The following is a 26,263-nucleotide window of genomic DNA, read 5'->3' as shown; positions in this document are numbered from 1 at the left end:
ACTGTGAGAAAAATGAATTAAAATCTGCCTGGTTCTTTTCTACTGTGATTAAACAAAACAGAAAATTCCTGACACTCATAGGAATGAACAGATTAAAAGTGATGTGGAAAAGCACCACTCTGAGATTTTTTCCCTTCCCAAGACTGTAATAAGCCTTGAACCCTTTTCCCCTCAGCTGGGCAGGCAGGGTTTTTGGGCAGAAGGAGCCACATGTGCTGTGAGGCAGGTACAGAGGCACAGAGAGGCAGAAGCAGCAGCTGCTGAACTGGTGAAAAGCTGCCATGAGCTGGAGGATCCAGCTGCCAACAGCTGGCTCAGCATTGCCTGCACAGCTGAAAAGGTTCAGAGCACAGAAGTCCATCCCTGGAGGGAACCCCACCTTTTCCATGATGATTAACCCTTGCCTGTAAGGAACCATGAAGAGGGCTGCTCCTGGAGAACCCACCCGGACTCCAGGAGGGTGCAGGGTCTGTGCCTGCCCCTGCCCACCCTCAGACCTTCAGCCCAGTGACAAGGCTCCTTCTGGTGCCAGTCATGACATTTGCCCAGGGAGCAATTCCTGCTGCTGCTTGGGTCTGGCTAACATCACAGGGAGCTCTGTTTGGCCAAGTCCCACTGCTCCTCTGGAATCCCTGCAGCATTTCTCCCTCACCTCGCCCTCCTGGCCATCGGGGCAGGGCCCAGGTGCCAGGAGAAGGCAGTGAGTAGCAGAGGAGCTGCATAATCCTCCTAATCCAGGCCTCCATCTGCTCTGCTAAGGCCAGCAGCTGGGAAGCAGCAAGAGGCAGCAAATGGGTTTGCTGGATCAGCCACCAGCACTTCCCTCTCCAAGTTCAAGGGCAGAGCCATTACCCTTGGAGCCATGGCTAATCAGGATTAGCTCCATGTGCTGTCAGCTCTGGACACAGCCATATCCAGGGCATCCATCAGGCACCCAGAGAGAGGCACTGCCTGGCCCAGGCTCCCAGCCTGTGGTTCTTTCAGAGTCACTTTGTCTCCATGGATGACAACACTGGCACAAAGCCTCCTTGGCATCCCACACTCAAATCCTGGAGTGAGCAAATCCCCAGCTAAGTCAGGCCATGGGAGGGTCACTGCTGGTACTGGGCTGCTCTGTCCCCATCCCCAGGACTGGCTGTTCGTGGTGGCCACCTGAGAGTGTCCCTGGCACCTGCAGGGCGCTCAGGAAGGGAGGACAGAGCTCATCCCCATCCCAGGGCCTCTCCAGGGCAGCACGGAAGGCAGAGCTGAGCTTGCCCAAGGTGAGCCGGGCATCCCTGGGAGCAGCTGCCCCATCTCCTGCTGCTCCCAGGGATGGACTAAACACAGCTTAGCTCCAGGGCTTGCTCTCAGCCTTCCAGAGGGGAATTGCAGCAAGGCACAGGGATGTGTAAGCACAGGGAAGGAAGGGCTGTTGGATTTGAGGCTGCAAGAATGGTGGGCAGCACTTGTTCAGGATTTGTTGGGTAAATCCATCTTTCCCTCAGGGCAGGAGTAACCTTCCTCTCACAGGGGTATGGGGTACCTGGTGGAGGTTGTCTCCCGGGGCTCTGGGGATTATTGAGGTTTCCTCAATAGCATTAAGGGATTTGGGAAGCTGCAGGGTGATTCAGGTTCAACCCCCATTGCCGCCACGCTGTTGGATGAACAGAGTGGTTCTCTCCACAAAAGGTAAGAGCTCAGGAGACCCAGAGCATAAAGATGAAACACAGAATGGAAAATAAGCAAAACCTGAAGCTTGGATGGAGAGATAAATCTGATTTATTTAACATCTCTAAGCCATTTCGCAGTTTGGCCAATTGAGGGCATCCTCAAAGCCTGTTCAGAGCCCAGGGTTGCTGTGTACATCCCAACTCTCCACATCCCAAGGGAATGTGGCCTGTGGAGAACCTGCTGCATGTCTGAGGTGGGCAAAGCCACTGCTGCAAGTGAACCCCAGGCTGGGAGTGCAGGAATTTGTCTTCTTGAATACCTCAGTCCTCGAATGCCTTAGTAAAGAGTTTTGCTGCTATGGGCAAACATGGATATAATGACTACTGACTGAGTAAACCAAGCTGCTGCCTGCCCTCTCTCTGAGCAGGCTGAGTGTCACTATCACCCCATTAAATTCCACTCCAGCAGTAGAAACACTGATAAAAAATGTGGTGATAGCACAAGAGGAATGGCTTTGCACTGCCAGAGGGCAGGGATGGATGGGATATGGGGAATTGGGAATTGTTCCCTGTGAGGGTGGGCAGGCCCTGGCACAGGGTGCCCAGAGCAGCTGTGGCTGCCCCTGGATCCCTGGCAGTGCCCAAGGCCAGGCTGGGCAGGGTTTGGAGCAGTTTGGAATAGTGAAATTTGTCCCTGCCATGGCAGGGGATGAGATGAGCCAAGTTTTAAAGTCCGTTCCAAGGCAATCCATTCTGTGATTCTGTAATTTCCTCAGCTCTGAGGAGCCACAGCTGTTTGTCACCCACACAAAGGGAATGGTTGAGCAGGACTCACCTGAGACTGTGAGCTCTGGTGGGCAAATGTCCGGAGACAAAGAAGGCACAGGAAAAGGATTTTCACGTCTATTCTAGAAAAACAAGACAAAATGGCACAGACAGTTGCTAAGGAGAATCTGTTGGTGTAAATAATGAGCAGGAGATTGAGTTCAAGGCAGAGCCATGAGGGCACCACATCCATCCCTTGTGCAGGTGGGCCTGAAGAGATTCCAGGGGTTTCTGTGGGAGCACCTGGCACAGGCTGAGCCACCCCAAAACCTCTGGTCACACACAAACAGTTCTGTCCTTTCTGTAGCTGTGCCTGAGTGCTGGGGCTGGTTTTGGCCTTGCCTGGTCTCTCCCTGAAGCTCTGCATCCAATCCAGTAGGGAGGTCCCAAGTCTGACCACAGCCAGGTGTGATATTCACCCCAAACCCATCATTATCCCAGTGAGCAGGGCAGGAAGCTGAGATCAGTTCACACCCTTTCTTGTGTGCTATGTCATGGCTGAGAGCACAAGGAAGAGGGAAAATAACCCAAAGGTGAGCACCACCAAGAGAGCTGTGACACAGCTGGGGACTTGGGTGCCAAGGGGGCACAGGACTGGTGTGAGGACATACAGACAGGCAGCACATCTGACTGGGCACTCTTGCCCTGGTGTGGCAGTTAGAAGTTCCATCTTTAGAAGTTCCATCTTTCAGCAGCAAAGTGAGGAAAGAAGGCATTTCAGTCCAGCCAATGGTGGGATTTCATACAAATGCACAGCATCACAAGCTGGGCGTGAGGGCTCCAACCACAGCACCCAGGCACAGCTCCAGGGGCTCTGGTGCCTTTCTAGGGCACATCTCCAGCCTGGGGCACCCAAAGGGAACACATATGTGACATTCATGTAAGTCTGTGTCCCCACAGGTCTGGAAAACAAGGCGTTTTGTGAATAGTCTTATATGAAAGGAACATCCAGCCAGCCTCTTTTGAAGGAAATGTGTGTAGAAGAGGGCAGAAAGGACACCCAGCATGGCAGCAGTGCAGGAGGGGAGTGACAAATGCACAGAATGGAGCTGCAGACCCTGAGGGTTGTGTGGTTAAACCCTGTCCAGCCATTCACAGCTCCAGCACTGCTCTGCAAACACAAAGTGGAGCTTGGCTTTGCAGCAGGAACGAGCCTGGCTTATCATTAGAGCAGTCAGGAGCAGGAATGGGCTGTGCAGGAATGCTGGGGATTCATCTTCATCACAGGGCTTGGAGAATAAAGAGTTGTGCCTGCCTTTGGCTAGGAGCCTAGATCAAACTGACTCCAGAGATCCCTTCCAGCCCTATGACTGCTGCTGAATGAGATGCAGGTTCTATCCACAGAAAGGCTTTGTGTTTTTTTTTAAACCTGAGACTCTTGAAACAGGTCTGAATGCAGGCCCTGAAGATGAAACTCCTGTCATTACCTCCACAGATCCATCTCTGTCTCAAACCCAAGAGAGAAGAAATTATTTCAGATTTAAAACATCTGCCTGCAGGTAAACACATCAACAGCACAGACTTCCCACTGGATTTTTAGAAGTATTACCTGGGACTCCCTGAAGAAGAGTTCTCTGATCAAGGATTGGTATCTGTCTCCAGGATTGGTATCACACCTCTTTAGAGATGAATTTCCACCTACCTCTGGGGACCTCACGTGGACCTTCAGCCTGCAGGAGCTCAGGCCGTTCCCCAGAGCCTTTGGAGGTGGGGATGGGCTGTTGCTGTGCACTGACAGGCCAGGGTGTAACCGTCCCCTCCCAGGGATAAAGGCCACTTCTGTGCTTCCCTCGTGTCTTCAACAAACAACAAACACACAACATCTCATTAGCCAAACAAAAGGCACAAATTTGCAGAGCTCCCGTGCTTGTGGTTCTGTCTCCAGGATAACCTCACCTAAGCCTGAGTAGCCTGCACCAGTGCTGCTGGATCTCCACCAGCTGTAATCCATTGAATCATGGAATGGTTAAGGTTGGAAAGACCCCTCAGATCATTGAGTTCCACCATTTCCTGGGTGCTGCTAAGGCCACCACTGACCCACATCCCCAAGTGCCACATCTCCATGGCTTTTGAACATTTCTAGGTGATTCCACCACTGCCCTGGGCAGCCGGTGCCAAGGGCTCTACAACTCTTTCCATGAAAGAAGTTTTTCCTAATATCCAATCTAAACATCCCCTGTCACTACTCGAGGCTGTTTCCTCTTGTCCTGTCATTTGTTAATTGGGGAAAAAGCTCACTTCCCACTTGGCTCCACCCTCTTGTACAGATCCATAAGCTCTCTCCTGAGTCTCCTTTTTTCCCCTTTAACTTCAGTTCTGTTTCAAAGCAGTGATAGGAGATACTCATGAGGCCCAGAACATTAGGAAGGTCTGGATTACACTTCAGGAGGATCCATGCCTTCAAGATTTCCTGATGTGACCACCTTAAAGAATCATTTGAGGCTAATAGTGCCCTTGAAGCCAAATCTTGGTATGAAGTGTTCTGCCTAAGACTCAGCAGCACCTGATGATGACAGGAAATACTTTCTATGCCTACCTGAATTTGGCTTTTTCAATTATTTTTCTGGCCTCCTCATGTGTGCTGCCCACCAGAGAATCTCTGTTGATGGCAATGAGTTGGTCTCCAGGTCGGAGCCGACCATCCTAAACAAACAGGGAGAAAGACACAGCATTGAGAAGGGACATCTCTGCCCAAAGCCTTCTCCTGCAACACAAATCCTCATTACTCCATGCAATTATCCATCTACTCCTGGAAAAGCTGCTTCAGAACAGCCACAGCCTCTAGGAAAGGTGCCCAAGCTCCTGAGGGTCCCCACACCAGCTTACCTTGTAACAGTCCCCATCTGGCAAAAGCTCCTGGACATAAATCATGGGCCCGTCAGGCCTGTTGGATCCACCACTGATTGTCAGCCCCAAGCCAGAGGAGTTTGCTACAGAAATGCTCTGGATTCCTGAGTCAATGGAGTAGCTGCAAGGGAGAGAAGTCAGCAGGTGACTCAAGGTGATCTGGGTTATCTTCTCATATCACTGAACAAACTGCCTGGATTTATTTCCATGTATGATCCTTCTGCCTTCTCCCAGCCTTTTATTTGCATCCTTTCTTCCACCCACCGTTGGAAAGGGGAAGTGAGGCCTCCTGTTCTTTGGCAGACATTGTTCAGTGTTATTAAAGTGACTGCTTCCCCTAATCCCCAATAGGGGAATACTTGTTTAGAGAAGAAATTAAAGATTTAACCAGAATATACTTGGCATTCCTGGTTTTATAAGCAAAAGCACACAAATGATCAACATGTCATTGCTTGAACCCAACTAAGTCACCAGACAGCAATTTACAGATGGATCAGCTATCAAGCAGCTCTTAGGAAACATCAAAGTGAAAACAGATGGGTGTGTCTTAACCAGGATTTGGACCCAAAATCATGCAAGATGTCCTAAAAAATGGGCATCCTTTACAGCAACACCCACCACACTGTGATCTGCTGCTGTGGCAGGTGGCTTGTCCAGTTGAGGATGGAAAGGAGCAGAGATTTCACTGAGCTCCCATGGGCAGCACTGCAACAGGGGGGTTGGGGAAGGATTTGGTGGTGCATAAGGAGCAGCGAGCCTTTTCCTCCAAATGGGATGGGTGCAGCTGGTGGGTGCAGCTGGCTTTTTGCTTTTCAGTTTATTTCCACAGCAGGCCTTGCCCAAAGAGTCAGCACTGGCTCCTTGTGTTACAACTTCAGAGCCAACAGCAGCTGAGCATCCCAGGCCCCACAGTGACACCAGCACAGGTTCCCAAGCAATGCCATCCCTGTGGTCACACACCCCAGTGGAAGGGGTGCATGGGCCACAGTATTATGAAAAAACCATTGCTTTAAGGTGAACAACCTTAGGGAAATGAAGTAATGAAATCAGCATTAAAATGCTCTGTTCAGCCCAGAATCTCAGACACTGGCTGTGGTGAGATTTGATTGCACCCAGCTCCCATTGCTCAGTGGAGGGACAGGACCTCAGGTGATGCCACAATGAGAAGTCACAGCCTGGGGACAACCTGTGGTGAGCAGAAGGGGTGGCAGCCACGTGCATGAACAGACCCATGGCCCAAATTACATCTCACAGCTGACCACCAATGCTCAGGTGAAACCAGTGGTCTGTGATTCCAGGGGAGGACCTCTGGGGCCTGGCAGCTGCATGGAGACAAGCAGAACATGGCTCAGCATGGCAAGGAGGTCACCAAGACAGGCCCCTCAATGCCCATTTTCCTGCCCATGGTGGAGGGGTTGGGATAAAATGATCTCTGGGGTTCCATCTCACCCAACCCATTCTGGATTCTACACCTCAGCCTGGAGGGAATTAACAGCACAGTGAGGATGGCTTGAACAAAGCAGCGGCCAGTAGATGATCTGGTGTCTCCTCTGTTTGGATCTCTCACTCCACGCAAGCAGCTTAAACCTCTGGTGCCAAATATTTGTCCTCTGCAAATCCCTAATAAGCTGGTATTTAGCAAGAGGATTTACTGGTTCTGCAGTGAGGGCTGATTCTCTTTACCAGTGCCTTGGCTTGTTTGTGCTGGCAAAGGAGGGGAGCTGTGAGCCCTGGGGACAGATGGTCCCCATTCCAGGACTGTGAACAGCCTCCGAGCTGTCCCTCTGGAGAAGGGCCCTGGAGACGGGACTGCAGAAAAACCAGCTCAGCCTGTCCCAGCCTCTGACCCTGCGGAGTGTGCCAGGGCACATGGCCACATGGAAACATGCTCTGGGAGATGCTCTGGCCACCAAAGGATGGGGTGGCTGCAGGCTGATGACCCCAAAGCAAAGGGCATCAGGGATGTTTGCATGCAGAGGTGCTGGTGCTCTTGGAACATGGGGTCAAAGTGCCAGGAGCAGGGCAAGAGGAGACAAGCTCCAAAAACAGCTCCTGAGAGCAGCACCAGCCTTGCAGGAACACTCTGCTCGTGGTTTACAAGGTGATGTGCAGGTCCCTCTCAGCTGGCTGCAAACCATGGCCTCTCCCTGGGATTCACAGGGGAGGAAAAATGTGGAAACCCAGGGCACCAGGAATATTTCTCTGTCTGCTCTGGGGTGCCCTGACCCCCATGGGAGCACTGACTTTGACCCTCATTCATGGAGAAAGTTTCCCAGACTTCAAGATAGACTGGAATCCACAAAAGTGTGAAATAGATTATAGAGAGCAGTATAGGGGTGTCACTTGGTGAGAAATTGAGGCTTGGGGATTTTTTGTATGTTGTGGATGGAAGTGAGATGGAGAGCACAGGGTGTCATCCTGGGTTTCTTCTTCATGGGTTTGGGTGGCATTTTGTAATTGGGCAGAAAAGTCCCCATTGCAGCTCTTTGGGATCAGTTATTGGGTTAAAAGGGAAAATAATCTAGGTGTCAGTTCTTAACTGGATAGTTTAGTCTTAAAAGACCTTGTAACAAGAGATTGTTGGCCATTTTGTGCCTTGTAATGAAAAGCTTACAAACTCACAATAATGAGACTGTTTTACAGATAAGAGATAATAAACACTTGAATCACTATCTCAAGTGTCTTCAATCCAGACTCAGAAAAACTGATGACTGGTACCCACAAAGAAGAGGAGCTGCTGCATGGTGCAGACATATGGATTGTCTCAACAGGGAACCTTTTCACCCCCACGTGAACAAACCTCCCAGGAACAGCCAAGATGCCACCACCACATCCAGAAGATGCTGTGGCCCCTGAACCGTTCTGGCGATAGAAGAGTAGAGAGGTGATAAGGATGAACAAAACTGTTCAACAAGCCCTGGAATTCTGTACTGGGTGTATCCTCTGCCATTTGCTGGTGTCCTGCTGCCCGGGTTGGGGGGCTGTGTACGTACTGTGCGTGAGGAGCGTGCGCCAGGCTGCCCAGGAAGGGGCCGTGCGAGGTGGCCGGGCTCAGCAGCAGCGGGCTCTGCGAGCGTGACGACGAGCCCGACGAGGTGCTCTCCAGGTACCGACCTGAACACCAGAGGCACGGTCAGAGCAGGGCACTCAGACACTCCAGCATCACCCTGCCCCCTGCTCTGCTGCTGGGAGATGATGCTGCACCCCTGGATTTCTGGGGAAAGCCACATGGTGGTTAAAGACACCAGGATAGGGCTGGAGGAGAGGAAACATTCAACCTCTTTGGCACAATTCTGTTGTCATTATAGTGCAGGAGTTCTATTGTCATTACATTGCAAGGGTTCCATATTGCTACAGTTTTGTACATCCTTGATGCTTCTTGCAGGCAGCTCCTCTGAGCACCGACTCTTCCTTGTCCTCACAGTAGCCAGCTGACTCCAATTCCCCTCAACTAACCAATCTACTCTTTTGTAACACTTTTCTGATTGGCCTGTTAACATCAGGCCTGCTCCTAATCCTTAATAATTGGCTCAGCTGCAACTCTGTAGGGGGGTAAGATTACTTTCTATACTACCTTTATTTACTTATGTTGCTATCTTTACTTACTTTATATTCTATCCCCCTACACACTTCCAACGTGGGACTGCCAACGCTACACACCTCTGCCATAGGGAAGGGCCAGCAGCTCTCTGGTGGGATGTCAAGCTGTAGGGAAAGCTTTCTTCCCCAGGTTTTCTGTGCTTGCACCATGCTTAGGTCAACCTTGTTGCATCTCATTAAACATTTCCCATTAGCAAATGAAAAATAAAATAATGATATTTAAATGAATTATTGCTGAAACGCCTTGAAATTCAGAGCAAAAATGTACAGCTGCATTTACTGATGGAATCAGCTGCCCAGCACTTGAGTTAGGCAGAATCTGGGGATCAGGGGAGTGGTTATGATCCCAATTCAAGCTCCCGTGGCAGCATTGGCCATGCTCTTGGCATGCACCAAGGGTCTGCAGTAAGGACAAACTTTCTTCAAACCTCCACCCCAACACCCCAAATGCAACCACAGCTCCTTCAGAATGACACTGGGATAAAGGAACTCTTTCTGCAGGGAGAGGAGGTTTCAGTTCCGTGCTGAGCTACTCACTGCCGCCGTGCAGGACCGGCGAGCTCCGCGCCGAGCCCGTGTTGCTCTGGGAGCCAAACTTCTCCAGCAGCTCAGAGAACTCTCTCCTGCAAACAAAACCATGGTGCAGTCAGCTGCTGCTCAGAGCTCCCCCCACGGGATTGTATGGCCAGAGAGCCCCTGATGGCAGGGACTGGGTACCAAGGCTGCAGGGCTGGTGCTCTCCAGCTGTGGGAGCAGACAAAGCTTCCTCCTGCACAAGGGGAACACCCTGCTTTCAAGAGCTTGTGCAAGGCTTCAGGTCTATAATCAATCCCATGGCAGTGCAGCTCTCCTGTGATGGGCTGGAGTTCCAGAGTGCTCCTTCCCTGCCCTGGAGTGTGTTCAGGACAAGAGGAGCTGGGAAGGGACGCACCCTTAAAGGTCTTTTCCAATCTTTACGATCCTATGATTCTATGGACAGGCTCTGTGCTGAGAGCTGTCATTCCTGAGAGAGGGCAGATGAGCACTGGAGCCCTGCCTTGCATTCTGCCTTGCACCCCTCCTCATGGACCCACCTGGGAATGTTTTCACTCCAGCTATAAGGCTCAAAAGTTTTGCAAACACACCACAGAAATTAAACCCTGCCAGAAGGAGCTGTTACTGTGCAAACATAACACAAGAATTCTCGGCCTATTTGTGACTCCTTCTAGGACAGTTAAATACAGCTTATTCTCTGGTTTTCCTCCTCTTTTCCTGGACAGAAAGCAGATCCTGTAGCTCTTGCTGGAGTAAAGAGGGAGGTGGCTTTTGGGGCACCTGCAGAAGCATCAGCCCACTTTCCTAACCCATCCATGATGATGCTCTCCACAAACATCACTATACCCTTGGAGCATGACACCTCAACAAACACCTGCATGCAATCTCATCCCCAAAATCCCCTGGAAACAGATCTCCATGCCCAGGCACCAGACACTTTGTTCCAGGTGGAGTTTGACCACCGTGTGTGGAGCTCTTGATGAGCTGGAAGTCCCTGTACACCACAGGTGATTTTCTTCATGACCTTTATTTGTGTTTTTGAACTCCATTAAGAACTACCATTGTCCACTACATTTATCACAAGAACTACATTTACCAGCTCCTGCCTCATTTCTGTAACCTTTCTTTGAGTTGGTGTGAGCCCCTCACATCCTTGCAGATGAGGAGGCATGGAAAGGAATCACATCTCCATGTTCAGCAGCCTCCTGGTCCAGCCCTGCCATGCTGCTCTCATGCTGTCCCTCTGCACTGGGGGGTGTTCTCTCCCTTCTTAACCCAACCTCACCTGCAGGATCTGACCTTTTGGCAGAGAGATCCTCAAGGATGACTAATTTCTTACACATGCCAGTTAATAAGCATCCAGGCAGTGGGACAGACCCTGCAAATGTTGTTTCAGCGGCCACAGTAACACCATTAGATGTGGTCTTTGAAGGCAGGAGGGAATCCCCATGGGAAGGAGCCTTCCTGATGCCATAGCCCCAGGAAAAGCCTGGTGATGAGTGGCTCCCTCTCAGGCTTGCCAGTCAGACAAGCTCCAGAGGTGAACCTGTAGGAAGCCAGCCACAGCAAAGTTCCCTGAGCGAGGAGACTGCAGTGACACACTCGCAGACGCTGCGTCATCTGCGTTCCTCACCAGGACAGATGTTGGGTGTTATTGGCTAGATTAGAGTCAACAATATTAAATGATGAATGAATCATCAGCTCCTCAGGTTCCTGCTGGAAGTGCTCTCAGTAATTTACATCTTCCCAGTCACAACCAGCTCATTAACAAACTTCAAAGACCAGCGCATGCCTTATCTAATATTGCCATCAAATTTATGCCTTATTCATTCCATTTAATGCTAATTTAAAACCCAAGTGTCACACAATGCTCAGTGACATGCCTTGGTGAATCCCAATATTTGCATCCATACTATTGTCTTTATCAACCAAACCCATGACCTTAAAAAAAGACCAGGATTTTGTTCAGAAACCCCACGTCCCACAGAGCATTTCTGGCTTTCACCTCTTGGGCACAAACTTCCAGGAACAGCCAAGATGCCATCAGGACACCCAGAAGATGCTGTGACCTCCCAGTCATGGTGGTGATAAAACAGCAGGGAGGACAAGAGGATGAACAAAGCCATTCTCCAAGCACTGGAATTCCTTATTGGATCTGCCCCTCAAATAGTGGCAGGCATTTTTGGTGGCCCTCCAAGGGACAGCTGTGTGGGGCCAGCCCTGTGTGACCTGCACTCACTGTGCATGAGGAGAAGGCAGTTTCATAATGTAAGGCACCAAAATATGTAAATTATTAGGAAAATTTCTCCACTGAAAGGATGTCAGGCACCGGAACAGGTTGCCCAGGGAAGTGGTGGAATCACTAGAAGGGTTCAAAAACCATGTGGATGTGACACTTGAGGACATGGTTTAACGGTGGCCTTGGCAGTGGTGGGTTAAGGGTTGGACTCGAGGGTCTCAGAGGGTTTTCCAACCTAAATGCTTCCACAAGCTCTGGGGAAGCACAAGGACAAGGCAGCCCCTGCTTTGCTGATCCCTGAGCTGAGCCTGGGGTGGATGTCAGCAGAATTATCCCAGTTTCCCAGCACAGCCTCTGTGTTTCTGCAGCTGATTCACACCAGTTTCACTGGCAGCTCACACAGCCAGGGCCTTACCCTCCCTGACCCCTGCAGGGACAGCTCCAACACGCTGCAATCTCACACATTATTCCCCATGGTTAGCAAGCCACCAGCACTCAGGCTTTGTTTTGGGCTGGGTATTTCTGTGGTCATCTATTGTTCCATTTTCCTCAGATAATAATCCAGCAGAGCACAGAGGAGGCTATAAACGCCAAACAATGGCTGAAATACTCTTAGTCAATGCAAATGCAACTGGTGCAGCAGCTCTGTGACCCTGCAAACCCCGTCACCAACCCGTGCTGCCAAACTCTGTCATAAGTGAGCACATGCACGGGCTCAGCACTCCTTGTTGTTGTTTATTTTGTGCCCTGAAATTCATCCACAAAGGAGGTTTATCATTATTTTCTCAGGAGCCTGAATGAGCTGTGAGGCTGGGTCCAGCCCAGGGACAATGTGACCAAATGCCACCGTCCCAGCTCCTGCTTTGTTGGTCACTCCTGCCAGCCCCAGTTCCACCAGGGACACAAACACATGAGTAACTTGAGGCACACATTTATTTATCCCAGCAGAAAGTAAAGCACTTTCTGGTGCCAGTCTCGTGGGAATTAATTTTGTGCTCAGTGCTGTGTTTGGAGGAGCTGGACGGGGCAGACAATGCCCAAACATTGCAGATTAATGAAGGAGCACACTGAAGGAATGCCAGCAGGCCTCGCTTTGTGCTTTCAGACAGCAAGAAGCTTCAGAAGATGTCTTTAATATTTAAAATTTGACCCTTACTAAAACATTGTGAATTGTCAGGTGCCTGCAGGACTAAAATGCCCAGCTTGATTAAAAAACAACAACCGTGGCGTTGTATGAGGTGGAAAGTTCATTTTAACAAGCCCTTCTCCAGTTTTTTTTCATTAGGATGCAAACATTTGAGGTCTGGAGGATGCTTGGCCTTGCAGAGCCTCAGCCAGCCCCAGGGTGGGATGGGGGCTCTGCAGCATCAGCCAGCTCCAGGATGACTTTGCTACAGATTAAGCAGCAAGAGGTCAATCTCCTCGCAGAAAATTGTTATTTTATCTCATAATGCCTCTTTGTGCTGCCCTTTTGTTCCTGGAAGAACAAAGGGTGAATCCTACATCAAAGGTTACACAGCGTCTGGAAACCTCAGCTCTGCACCACAGCTGGGAGAGAAAGTGGAGCCTGTGACATCAGAAATTACTGGTTTGTCTCAAAAAAAAGAAAACAAACCTGCAGGTGAGTGGGAGCCATGAACCCAGAGCACTCCAAAAGCGTCACAAAGGCAGATTTCTCACACAGCTCCACTGGAATGAGGGCACCCCCAGCCAGCCTGGAGCTGACACCCAGCTCTGTGGGGAGGTCACTCCTGCAGGGGAGGGACGGGGCATCCAGAGGGACCTGGGCAGCCTGGAGAGGGGGAACCCTCAAAACTCATAAAGCAACACTCATAAAGCACAACCCGTGCAAAACTCATAAAGCACAACAAGGCCAAGTGCCTGGGTCAGGGCAGTTCCAAGCCCAGTCCAGGCTGGGCAGAGAAAGAATCAAAGCAGCCCTGAGGGAGGATTTGGGGTGTTGGGGGGTGACAGCTGGAGCTGCCCTGGCTGTAAGCACGCAGAAACCCCCCTGGGCTGGGCTGAGCCCTGCTATGGGCAGCAGGAGGGGGGGATTCTGCTTCCTCAGGTGAGACCCCACCTGCAGAGCTGCCCCAGCCCTGGGGCCCAGCACAGGAAGGACCTGGAGCTGCTGGAGAGAGTCCAGGGGAACCCATCCCTGATGCCCCAAGGGCTGGAGCCCCTCTGGAGCCAGGCTGGCAGAGCTGGGGGTGCTCACCTGGAGAGGAGAAGCTCCAGGGACACCTCAGAGCCCCTGCCAGGGCCTGAAGGGGCTCCAGGAGAGCTGCAGAGGGACTGGGGACAAGGGATGGAGGGACAGGACACAGGGAATGGCTCCCACTGCCAGAGGGCAGGGCTGGATGGGATATTGGGAATTGGGAATTGTTCCCTGTGAGGGTGGGCAGGCCCTGGCACAGGGTGCCCACCCTGGATCCCTGGCAGTGCCCAAGGCCAGGCTGGGCAGGGCTTGGAGCAGTTTGGAATAGTGAAAGCTGTCCCGGGCAGGGGTGGGATGAGACAATATTTGAGACCCTCTCCAACCCAAACCATCCAATGCCTCCCCTCTCTGTGGCGGGATGGAAGCAGTGCCAGGCCCAGGTGCAGCTCACAGCTCTGGGAGAGGCTGCTTGTCCCAAAGCCCAGCCCTTGTCCCTGGCACACCCAGGCTTGCTGCAGCCAGCCCCAGCCCTCCTGCCAGCTTAGCACTGAATGCTCAGCACAGCAGAGCCATGGGCTGGGCTGTCACTGTCACAGGCAGGGCTGGCAGGGCAGGAGGGACCATCCTGCATCTGCACCAGGCACCAGCTCCTGCCACAGCCCCTCTGCTGGGAGACACAGGGGGGGCACAGTGACCTGGGAGCTGATGATGTACCTGGGCCTGGGGGCTGTTCTGGGCCCCTCACAAGGCAGACGGGAGGGGTCCAGGGGAGGGAACAGAGCTGGGAAGGGGCTGGAGCACCAGGAGGGGCTGAGGGAGCTGGGAAGGGGCTCAGCCTGGAGCAAAGGAGGCTCAGGGGGGACCTTGTGGCTCTGCACAGCTCCTGACAGGAGGGGACAGCTGGGGAACAGGGACAGGACAAGGGGAAATGGCCTCAGGCTATGCCAGGGGGATCAGGTTGGACACGAGGAGGAATTTCTCCATGGAAGAGGTGGTCAGGCCTTGGAAATGGCTGTGGGGGTGTCCCCACCCCTGGAGGTGTCCAAGGAACAGCTGGACGTGGCACTCCAGGCTCAGAGATCATTCAGAGGTTGGGCTCAAAGATCTTTTCCACCCTCAGAGATGCTGTGAGTCTGATCCTGCTCCATAATGCCAGGGCACTCACAGAGGAGCAGCCTTTCCTTCCTGCTGGCTGTGTGAGCCCTGCTACCCCACCAGCCCCTGCTCCTGGCATGCTGGGGATGCATCTCGTGTGGAAACACAATGAATTTAATATTTGATCCTGCCAGGACCCAGAGGTGCAGCACAACCTGGCTCCTCCCATTGATAAACCTGACAGACCAGGCCCATATCTGTGCAAGGCAGAGAAACAAGGAACTATTGTGACTTTCAGGCTAAGAATGAATAAACAATAATTATGACTATGCAATAAAATTATCCTCATTAGCAGAAGGTGAGCACAGATGAAAATCAGATTTAAGCATCACCTAAACCTGGTGAGTCCAGCTCCAAATCTGAATCCTCTGCTTCAAGCCCTGGCATTACTGCTGCTCTCTGCAGCCCAGCTGATGCGACAGGCCCAAAACATGCATCTGATACATGCCAGAGACTGAGTTCCATGAAAAGCACAGGTAATTTGGGCCTATAATTAACTCCAGAGACAAATAATAGCGTTTATGACTCAAATTCACCCGAGGGAAACCACAACAAAATGCTACTCAGCTGAGTCATTGGGAAAATTGGCAGGAGGGTTGGATCCAAACCCAGAGCCATGATGTTCCCTCCTCCTTTGAGCGCTCTGGGTAAGGAAGGATCTGAAAATAAACTGAATTTTCTCTGCCCCATGTCCTCCTCAGTGTTTAGGTCTCTTGGGGTGCTTTGCTGGGCAGAGGGAAGGTGCCCAAAACCCATGGCATGGCACCTCCCTGGGCATCACCCCCCTTTCCACCAGGCTGGCTGCTCACCCTGCTCGAGGACAGATTAAAATATAGCAGGGCATCAATGAAAGACAGAACTAAGTGAGAAAAAATAAGTGGAGAGCGGAAAAATCCTTCCCCGTGTTCCCCCAGCCCTTAATCCTGGAGATATGTATTCGTGTATTAAACAGTTTGTGAGGTGATTATGTAAGTGAAATCTCTGCAAATCTTTTGGAAAAAGGAATAAATAAACTGATTACTTCTCCCCTCTGCCTCTGGCTAACCTTTTGCAGATTTAACAGATAACCAACAGCGAACGGAGGCCAAATAAATCGCTTGAAGTTCCATTGCCCTGCCCCGGCTCCCCGCAGGGCTCGGGGGGAGCCGGGGCCACGCCCGGCCCAGGAGCGCTGCAGGAACATCTGCTGCAATTGGGGACGCTGGAGCTGCGGAGCTGCTGGGAACAGAGCTGGATGGAGGGGGAAAACCTCACCCGGGGGCTGTGGCTGAGAAATCGAGTGTGTCAGAGCACAGGGATCCCATCCCTCCTGCTGGGAGAGTGTGAGATGCTCGTGGCACTCTGCCCCACCAAGGGGACTGCTGTGACCCACAGCTGCACCCTGAGCATCCCCACCGGAGCAGAGCATCCCTGCTGACCTACTGGCTTCACCCAGCACTTCCTCAGAGCTGCTGAAGGGTTTGCACTCAATGTAATAACAGGAGATGCCATTTCCCCTGGAAGAGGGTGGCTAAAAGCAGCCCGTCATTAATAGCAAATAATTCTCCCAGCAGTGTATGGCTGTGTCAGAATTGGTCTCACGCCTGTCATTAGGGCACTCTCACTGCTGTGCCAAGGCAGGAAGGCTGCGCAGCAGCTGATGGATAAGGAATGCAGCCATCATTAATCATCCATCATCTCCACACTAACGGGCTCTGGGTGTGCTCAGCACGGACTGACCTGAGGCAGGGCACAGCCTGCCCACAGCCTCCCTCTGCCACATCCCACCCTCATTGCTCTGCTTCCTCAGCACCTCAGCTGCCCCTGCTCCTGTCAACGGAGAGGCTGTGCCAGCACATTGAGCCAGATTCCTGTGGGATATCAGCAAAAACCCCGCTAATCCATACCTGGGGTCCCACAGCTCTGCCCTCTCTCATCATTGTCCCACACAGTTTAAACCCAGTCAAGACATGACTGAACTCTTTCCTTCTCCTTCCAAACCCTCTGAGTCTCTCCAGAGAGAGCAAGGTTTCCCAGGGAGCAACAAAGGGACAGGTTTAGGGAGAAACTTCTCATCCTCCCTGAGAAGGAGGAAACCTCTGGGAAAGGAAGACTTGAACTCAGTGTCTGATACATGCCAGATGCTCACCCATGCTCAAGGACAGACTTAAAAGATATCAGGGTATCAATAAAACACAAAACTAAGTGGGAAAAAAAAAAAAAAGTGGAGAGCAGAAAAATCCTTCCCCATGTTCCCAGAAAGGAAAGGGAAGATCCTGCTGTGCCTGCATCCAGAGCTCTGTGCAGGATGTGCTGAAACTCCACAGAGCAGGGCTGAGGGAGCTGTGCTACCCTGCAGCCCAAGCCTGGAGCAGCCCTGGCTCTCCCTGGGGAAGCACCTGTGGGAATCTGCTCAGTGCTAGAACAGACATGGGCACCTCACTGAGGCAGGGCTGGAGCTGGGAGCCACCGAGGGAAGCTTTGCTTCCTTCCACTACAGCTCCACTGAATTCCCACCAGTGCACAGTGACCAGAGACCCCTGGCCAGCTCTGCCTTCCCCATGGGCCCCATTTGCCCCAAGGCTGTCCAGCTGTGGTGCCAGGAGTGCCCCAAGGTCCCTCCCCGTGTCCCCTGACCTGGCGTCGTCATCGCGGGCGATCAGGAGCCGCATGTGGCTGGTGGCCGACGCCGTCCTCAGGATGTCCACGGCCCTGGAACACAAGGACAGGTCAGTCCCAGAGCTCCCCTGGCCTCACCCTGCTCACCCCACAGCTGGCACAGCCCCCTGCCCTGAGCAAGCCCTGCCAGCAGCTGAGCTTTGGCTGCATGCCCCATTCCGTGCCCTGGCAGCGAGGGCGAGGGCAGCCCAGCCAGGTCCTGGTTTCCCACTTCTGCAGGAAGCGAGAAGTCCCTGACAGCAAAACCCAGCAGACACCAGTGGTGGTGAGCAAATCCCCCTGCACTGCCCATGGCAGGGGCTGGAATGAGGCGCTCTTGAACATCCCTTCCAACCCACACCATTCCAGGATTCTGTAATTCCCAGCTTCCATCCCAGGGACGGCCATTTCTGGGTTAAAATTCAAGTACCCCTGGCAGGCAGGGCAGCTGTGGGAGCCAGGCACAGCCTCCCACAGCCACAGAGATTTCTCATGGACAGCACCAAGCCCAGCTGCTCTGGGGCTTTGGCTCCTCATTCTGCTCCCCATCCAGCCTCTGGTGCAGGAATGCAGGGCAGGCAATAGGACAGCACAGTGTTTAATGGAAAAGGAGAGCCCCAAAGTGTTGGGGCTCCTGTGGGGCTGTGAATGATCCTCCTGGTGGGAGCTGAGGGTCGTGGCTCCAGGAGAAGCTGGAGCTGCACTGCCAGGCTCAGGCACCAGTGATCTCCTGTGCTGGGAGCTGCAGGATGTGCTGGGAAGCTGCAGCAGATGGAGTGGAGGTGCCAGGAGCTGTTTCAAACCCAGCTTTTGCAGAAATGTCTGAGCATCTCAGATACAATTTGGGCTCTCTAGTTTATTTTTATACTGAATCTTTCTGTCTCACAGTTTCCAAGCTGGCTCTTGGGAACAGCACCCAGAATGATGCCCTGCTGTCCTCCACACAACCCACAGCCTAAGCCACTTCACAGAATCCCACAAAAGCAACAGGAATGGGACATTTCCATTTGGACATGGTACCTTTCACTGGTAACCCCAATTAAGGACTCTCCATTGACCTCCAGGATCTGGTCCCCTGGCTGCAGGCGGCCTAGAAAAGAAAACGAATGGATAGAAACTGTGGAAAATACAGCTTGAAGGGACTGGGAGAGGCTGGCATTCCCCCTGTGCCCAGAGACAGGATGAAAAATGCATGGGCTGTTCCTGAGATGCTCGTCCAACCTGTTTTTCCAGATGTCCATAAATGAATTTCTGCAACCTCCCAGAACAGCCCGTGCCAAGGTCCCAGCACTTCCTCTGCTCTAGGAAGTTGCAAAAGTAAATGCTGAAAACTGCAATAAAGCTTTTGCTTAATTCACTTTGAGGTCAAGTGGTTCAGTTCGAGGTCAGGTAGAAAACCATGAGAGGCATTTCCACCTGTTCTGGATTTATTTTCCTTTATTGGATGAAAAATGATGTCACAGCTGGGGAAAAAAAATGATCTTTTTAGCTGAAGTTGTAAAAGGGGAGCTCTGCAGACCCCTAATACCTACTTAGTTGAACATATTCAGAATGAAATCAGTGATCCAGAGCAGAGCTGAGTTTGCAAAAGGATCTCTGCTCATTTTGGGGCCACAGGGAGGTGGGAAGGGACAGGAAAGTTCTTGTGTGGCAGAGATGGGTCAGGCTCTACACACACAAAGCAATAGAACAGGTGCTGAGGAGCCAGTCCAAGGCTGCTGCCACACTAAAAAAACACCCCCAACCACTGGAAAATCTCCAAGCAAGCACCCAAAATATCTAATAAGGGATTACACGAATGTGTGGAATAAATGCCCTCAGTCTGGGCTGTTCTCAGACCTCATGGCACTCTGCCCTGTGTTCCACTCACCATCTGCATAAGCAACACCCCCTGGAAGGATCCTCTTGACATAAACTCCATATTCTTCTCCAGTGAGCTCCTTGATGCCACCGATGACCTTGATGCCTGCAGGAAGAGCACAGCCCATGGCACAAAGGCAGGAGAACCAGAGCTGGCACAGGCCATGCCTGAGGGGTGCAGCCCCAAACCTAAATTCATGGAATCATGGAATGGTTTGGGTTGGAAGGGACCTGAAAGCCCATCCAGTGCCATTCCAATGGACATTCCACCATCCCAGGGTGCCCCAAGCCCCATCCAGCCTGGCCTTGGGCACTGCCAGGGATCCAGGGGCAGCCACAGCTGCTCTGGGCACCCTGTGCCAGGGCCTGACCACCCTCCCAGGGAACAATTCCCAATTCCCAATATCCCATCCAGCCCTGCCCTCTGGCAGTGGGAGCCATTCCCTGTGTCCTGTCCCTCCATCCCTTGTCCCCAGTCCCTCTGCAGCTCTCCTGGAGCCCCTTCAGGCCCTGGCAGGGGCTCTGAGGTGTCCCTGGAGCTTCTCCTCTCCAGGTGAGCACCCCCAGCTCTGCCAGCCTGGGTCCATCCTTGGGGATCTCCATGGGCTGCCCTGGACTCTCTCCAGCAGCTCCAAGTTCATCCCTGATGGGAAAGGATCTGCTCCTGCTGCAGATCAAATAAATCATTCCTGGTGGCATTTCCCACTGGAGATTCCTTTCCTGGTCACACCTGGACACCCCCCAGGGGTTGGGGACATCTCTGCTCCCCTGGCAGCCCCAGCAGCCCCTCACGATGGCAGAGCCACCCCAGGAGTGTCAGAGCTGGGCTGGGGCAGCAGCTGGGGCAGGAGCAGGGGGGTGACACCGGCTCCATGTGTGACACCCCTGGGTGCCCTGCAGCACCTTGGCACGGGGTCCTGCTCCTCAGAGCCGCCTCAGAGCCCCCTCAGAGCCCCTCAGAGCCACCTCAGAGCCCCCTCAGAGCCACCTCAGAGCCCCTCAGAGCCACCTCAGAGCCCCCTCAGAGCCACCTCAGAGCCCCTCAGAGCCCCTCAGAGCCCCCTCAGAGCTACCTCAGAGCCACCTCAGAGCTACCTCAGAGCCACCTCAGAGCACCCTCAGAGCCCCTCAGAGCCACCTCAGAGCCACCTCAGAGCACCCTCAGAACCCCTCAGAGCCCCTCAGAGCCACCTCAGAGCCCCCTCAGAGCCACCACAGGCCTGTCCCTGTGCCCACCCTGAGCTGGCTGGCAGGAAAAGGTCCAAGAGACTTATTTATTTATCCGGGGCTCATTAAGTCCTACTTGGAAGATCCAGGCTGTGGACAGAAGGATTAAAAAGCCTGGCTTTAATTAACAAATCTGTGCCCAGAGCCATGGGTCGGGCGTTTGGCTACTGTGGCAGGGGGACAGGCTGGGGACAGGCTGGGGACAGGCAGTGACACCAAGCCAGGCCCAGGCCAGCCCTGCCCCAACTGTGAGCCCTGGAAGGGCCTGGGCTGTAGGGACAAGGCCCAGCTGCTGCCCTAAAACCTGGGAACCCTAAAAACCTGGACAGAGGGGGATCCTGGGTGTGGATTACTCAGCACACAGCACCATACCCATCCCTGCTTCCCTTCCTTTGGTAACCCAAGCTCTGCTCTCAGGCCCCTCACAGCTTTTATCTGCCTCCAGGGAAAGACTTTGTGTCTTAAGTCACCTTCAGATTAGATTAGATAATAACTAAATTATAACAATTTCCCATAAATACATTTACATTTCTATATGCACCAATTGCTGCTTTTCCCAAGCTCCAAATCCCAGCCCTGTCTGAGTGCTGGAGTTTATTCCCTGGGCTTCATGCATTAACCAGGCCCTTTTGAGAAGCTGTGTTACTGCTGGAACTCACAGGGAACTCACAGCAGAACACATCAGGAAGGGGCACTAACATTTTCTAATTTATAGTATAATATATACTATATAATATATACTAAATACTATATACTACATACTATATAATATAGTATATAGTATGTAGTATATAGTATATGGTATACATTATACATTATACATTATACATTATACATTATATATTATATATTATATATTATATATTATATATTATATATTATATATTATATATTATATATTATATATTATATATTATATATTATATATTATATATTATATGTTATACATTAATAGTTATTATTTTATATTTTATTTATATATTTTATATTTTGCATAATATTTTATATTTATTTAAATTATATATTATATATTATTATATGCTATTATATATTATATAAAATATACATTATATATTATTACATTATATATTATACAATATATTATATTATTATATGATATCATAATTTATATTTATAATATTTTATAATTTATAGTGAATTATAAAAGAAATTTACTCAAATTGGAAATATTACCCCCAAAAATATCTATAAGCAGCACACCAAGGTGTGGGTCAGGTCAGGCACTGGGCACAAAAGTGGGGGGAGCTGCTGCATGAAAGGTGGAACCTGTCCATGGCCAGGGATGCTGAGCAGGACATTCCTGTGCTCCCTGTGGAGCCAGAGGATCTCGGCTGGGCTGTGCAGACACCCCAGGGATCAGGGGCACCCCAGGGATGGACCTGAGAAACCATGAGGGGTCTGCAGAGGCAAAGCCCCATTGATTCCGTGGATGGAGCAGAGCCTGAAGTCCAGCCAAAGGCTGGACATGACTGAGGAACACATCCCACATCTTTCTTCACTCCTAGCACAAAGGAATTAGGAATGATGAAGCACATCAGGCAAATGATATAAAAATCTGCACCTTACAGAGGCCCAGCCACAGCATCCCCCAGCAGCCCAGTGTGTGCTGAGATATCAAATCAATAATGACTCATTTCCCTTTTGTGTCTGCAAATCAATTGTAATAATGCCTTAATATAGCTGAGGTATCCCAAATCCTCCTTTATCCCCAACGATGTCAGGAGAAAATCCGATCTTGTTATTAAAATCACTGATTACTCACAGTATTGCTCCAGACACACTCAAACTTGGGTGGGGGAGGAAAAATCCCTCAGTTTTAACTCCCTTGTTGGGAAAGCAGCTGGAGGCTGCTGAGCTCTGCCCACTGCTCACACCTATCACGTAACCAAGAAGCTGCTCTGGGTGCCAGTCCTGCCACCAAAATCCACTGGAGAGTCCCAGTGGGGCAGGGAGGAGGAAGAGGAGGAGGAGGAAGAGGAGGAGGGAGGGCTCAGCCCTTCCAGGGCTCAGACCACTCCAGGGCACAGCAGCTGATGGATGGCACCAAACCTGGACCATCCAGGAATGTGGTGGCAGCATTCCTGGGACGATAATTTTTTACGTATTTTATAAACAATTACTTCAATCAGATTTCTATTTGAGACCCAGTGTAGGTAAATAACGGCTCTTTAATTATCACAGCATCAAAGTCCCAGTATAATGCTTATTAAGTCATACTTAGGGCCAGATAATCTAGCCTATTTTGGATCCCTCTATTTAATCTTTCCTTTCTGGCAAAGGTCCTGGAGCTGATGCCCATATCCCTGGTTTTTTTCTCTTTTGCAGAACAAAGTTTGCCAGGAAAACTCCAGATGGACTTAGAGGTAAGACTGACCAAGTCTGTGCTTGGTTTAGGCTCTTAACAATCCTATAAATTTCTCCAAGACCCTCAAGCTCCTCTGGTGCCTCTAATCCCACTCCCACTAATGCCAGAGTCACAGTTCTCAGGCTATAATCTCACCTGCTCCTGGATCCACACAGGTCAGGGGGTGTCCTGGCTAATCTGGTTGTTTAGTCCAACTGGGATCATCCTGACCCCAGTGCCTGCCAGGCTGGGCACACAGAGGGGCAGCCTGCTCCCTGCCTAAGCTGGCAATGTTCAATTACATTTCCCTTAATCCCTCTGTTGATCTTGCAGCCCCCGCCAGCTTTTTCTGTCTGGAGGAAGGGACAGATTGGAGGTGAATCACTCCCTGCCCTGTCCTAAGCAGATGAAGGTCAAGATAATGAGATCTCAGTGTTTCTGAGAAATGCTCCTTAATCAGCACTTCCCTTTGATGGCTATTCCTTAATTCGAGGTTCAGGTGAGAGGAGCTGCCAGGTAACCCCTTTGAACTTCTGCTGAGGTTCACTTGTGGGTTTGCACCTGAAGCCACAGAGCAACAGACCCGCGGCCAAACGCTGACCTGGCAGCCAGCACTGCTGCTGCTCCCAAGGAACTGCTGGGATAACACCTCATCCTGCCTGGGAACTGCTGGGATAGCCCTGCATCCCACCTGGGAACTGCTGGGATAACACCTCATCCTGCCTGGGAACTGCTGGGATAGCCCTGCATCCCACCTGGAAACTGCTGGGATAACCCTGCATCCTACCTGAGAAACTACTGGGATAACCCTGCATTCACCTGGAGTAACTGCTGGGATAACACCTCATCCCACCTGGGAAGTGCTGGGATAATACCTAGGAAACTGCTGGGGTAACCCTGGATCCATCTGGGAAACTGATGGGATAATACCTGAGAAACTGCTGGGATAGCCCTGCATCCCACCTGGAAAACTGCTGGGATAACCCCGCATCCCACCTGGAAAACTGCTGGGATAACCCTGGATCCATCTGGGAAACTGCTGGGATAACCCTGCATTCAGCTTGGGAAACTCATGAAGGCACTTTCTTTTCCCAAATAAACCCACTCTGAGCAGACACAGGGATTCTGTGAGCACCACTCATCAGAGAGGGATCATTAAGCTGCCAGAAGGCAGGGATGGATGGGATATTGGGAAGGAATCGTTCCCTGGCAGGGTGGGCAGGAATAACACCTCATCCCACCTGAGAAACTGCTGGGATAACCCTGCATCCATCTGGGAAACACAGGGTGCCCAGAGCAGCTGGGGCTGCCCCTGGATCCCTGGCAGTGCCCAAGGCCAGGCTGGGCAGGGCTGGGAGCAGCCTGGGACAGTGGGAGGTGTCCCTGCCATGGCAGGGGGTGCAGTGAGATGAGACTTTGAGGTCCCTTCCAACCCAAACCATTCCATGATTTCTGGAGGATGATTGCTTGTCCTGAGTGCTCCGAGCCCCACAGGAGAGGATGAAGCCAGCTCTGATGGCATTAGGAAATCCACATCATTGTAGCTTCCTCCAGCACACCACAGTTTGCTTTGTAGGTTCTGCTGGAGCCTGCAGAGACCCTCAGGCCCAGACTGGGGGAAGGAGAGGAGCTGGGACCCAGGAAAGTGGCTCACAAAGGACTGCCACATCTGTCACCTCTCCCAGAGGTCTGTGATGGCCCCATCAGGCTTTTCTGGGCCTCCTTCTTTAATGAGCTAATCTAAACCTGCAGCTGAAATCCCATCAACCCAACCAAATCCACCTCTGGAGATTAAAATATCATATTCACCAAATAAAGTAATTTCTCTGAGCTCCCATGAACCTCATGAATGTGGGAAGAGTCAGCAGAGCTGTCCCTGCCAGAGCTGGAAACAGCCAATAATGAATCCATAATTAATCTCAGCTCTCAGGAAACCTGAACTTGTTTCCCTGGTGACTCCTCAGGAGTTGTCCCAAATGGTCATGCAGGGGTCTCACCAAGGGTCCCCAGCTGCACTCACAATCAAGGATTAGGGGAGAGATTGTGAAATCCTGATGCAGGATCACAGATTTTTATGAAGCCCATGGCAGAGCACCATTGGATACAGAGAGGTCAGAGAAAGGCTCTGCTGGATCCCTCTGGGCTGGGTGTCATGAACCTGGGACTCGGTCACGTTCTGATGGATGTGACCTCCTCCTTTTCCTCCTCTCCCATGCTTTGAAGTTCAGAGTGCTCTGGGAGGACACCTGACTCACTCAGTGCTCATTCCCTTCCCCGTGGGCCAAACTTTCCAAAGGCAGCTCATGCATCCAGCCCTCAGGAGTGCTGCAGGAAGCACCTTCCATCCCCAACTGGGATGGTTTGCCAGGGGAAAAGCCTGCAGAGGGGCAGGGGAGTGCTGGGGGTTCTGCTTTTCTATTTATTTAGCATTTTAATTGATTTAATAAAAAAAAAAAATCTGAAAAGTCCCTCCTGCTCATCCTGCTGAGGGAAGGAGTTGTGGGCCTGGGCTCCTGCATTGGCTGCTCACTATTATCATGGAATTAGTTGGGATTTTGACATTCTTTTAATGCCACAGCTGCAAAAGGTGCAGAAGATGCTCAGTGCAGGCAGGTACAAGACACAAGATGCAGTGGGACACCAGCCTGCACACAGGGAGGCACATCCTGACCCAGGCTCTGGGGGCTGGGGGGCTGTTTGATGCTCAGCCCTGTCCCGGGTACTCATCCAGGCCATCCCTGGTGCTCACCCAGCCCTGTCCCTTCTGCTCCCCCATCCCTGGTACTCCCCAAGACCATCCCTGGTACTCCCCCATCCCATCCCATCCCATCCCATCCCATCCCATCCCATCCCATCCCATCCCATCCCATCCCATCCCATCCCACCCCATGCACTCACCCAGCCCGTTTGCACACTCGTAGAAGTCGAAGCAGTGCACGGCTCGGTCCATCCCATACGGTCCCATGAGTGTCCTGGGGGAGACAAGAGGAGCAGTTTTGTGTCATGGGCCATAAGGGACGGGGGCACAGGTGCCCAGCCAGCACACCCTGAGCTCAGCACACTCTCCCTCCCAGCCCAGCACACACCCAGGCTGAGGCACAGCCCCACCACTGCACCCACAGGGGCAAAACAGCCCCCAGCCAGCCCCCCCGAGCTGTGCCCAG

General features: G+C 51.7%; 1 protein-coding gene across 1 annotated transcript in view; it reads right to left on the bottom strand.

The window, feature by feature from the left end:
* Positions 1 to 26,118, bottom strand: part of LOC102075480 (syntaxin-binding protein 4) — a 37,647-nt gene extending 11,529 nt beyond the window's left edge. The window contains exons 1-10 of the mRNA XM_014271385.3: positions 25,998 to 26,118; positions 19,518 to 19,613; positions 18,668 to 18,737; positions 17,627 to 17,701; positions 9,462 to 9,547; positions 8,318 to 8,438; positions 5,304 to 5,445; positions 5,014 to 5,120; positions 4,120 to 4,273; positions 2,488 to 2,560 (exon numbers count right to left, since the gene is read on the bottom strand). Coding sequence (XP_014126860.1) covers positions 2,488 to 2,560; positions 4,120 to 4,273; positions 5,014 to 5,120; positions 5,304 to 5,445; positions 8,318 to 8,438; positions 9,462 to 9,547; positions 17,627 to 17,701; positions 18,668 to 18,737; positions 19,518 to 19,613; positions 25,998 to 26,064 — 991 coding nt within the window. The 5' untranslated portion in view covers positions 26,065 to 26,118. The remainder of the gene's footprint in view (positions 1 to 2,487; positions 2,561 to 4,119; positions 4,274 to 5,013; positions 5,121 to 5,303; positions 5,446 to 8,317; positions 8,439 to 9,461; positions 9,548 to 17,626; positions 17,702 to 18,667; positions 18,738 to 19,517; positions 19,614 to 25,997) is intronic.
* Between the last annotated feature and the right edge of the window lie 145 nt (positions 26,119 to 26,263).

This window comes from Zonotrichia albicollis, chromosome 16 (genome assembly GCF_047830755.1).
Source record: "Zonotrichia albicollis isolate bZonAlb1 chromosome 16, bZonAlb1.hap1, whole genome shotgun sequence".
Lineage (NCBI taxonomy): Eukaryota > Metazoa > Chordata > Aves > Passeriformes > Passerellidae > Zonotrichia > Zonotrichia albicollis.
The sequence above is the reverse complement of the archived record's forward strand: the minus strand, read 5'-3'. Positions and strand labels throughout refer to the sequence as shown.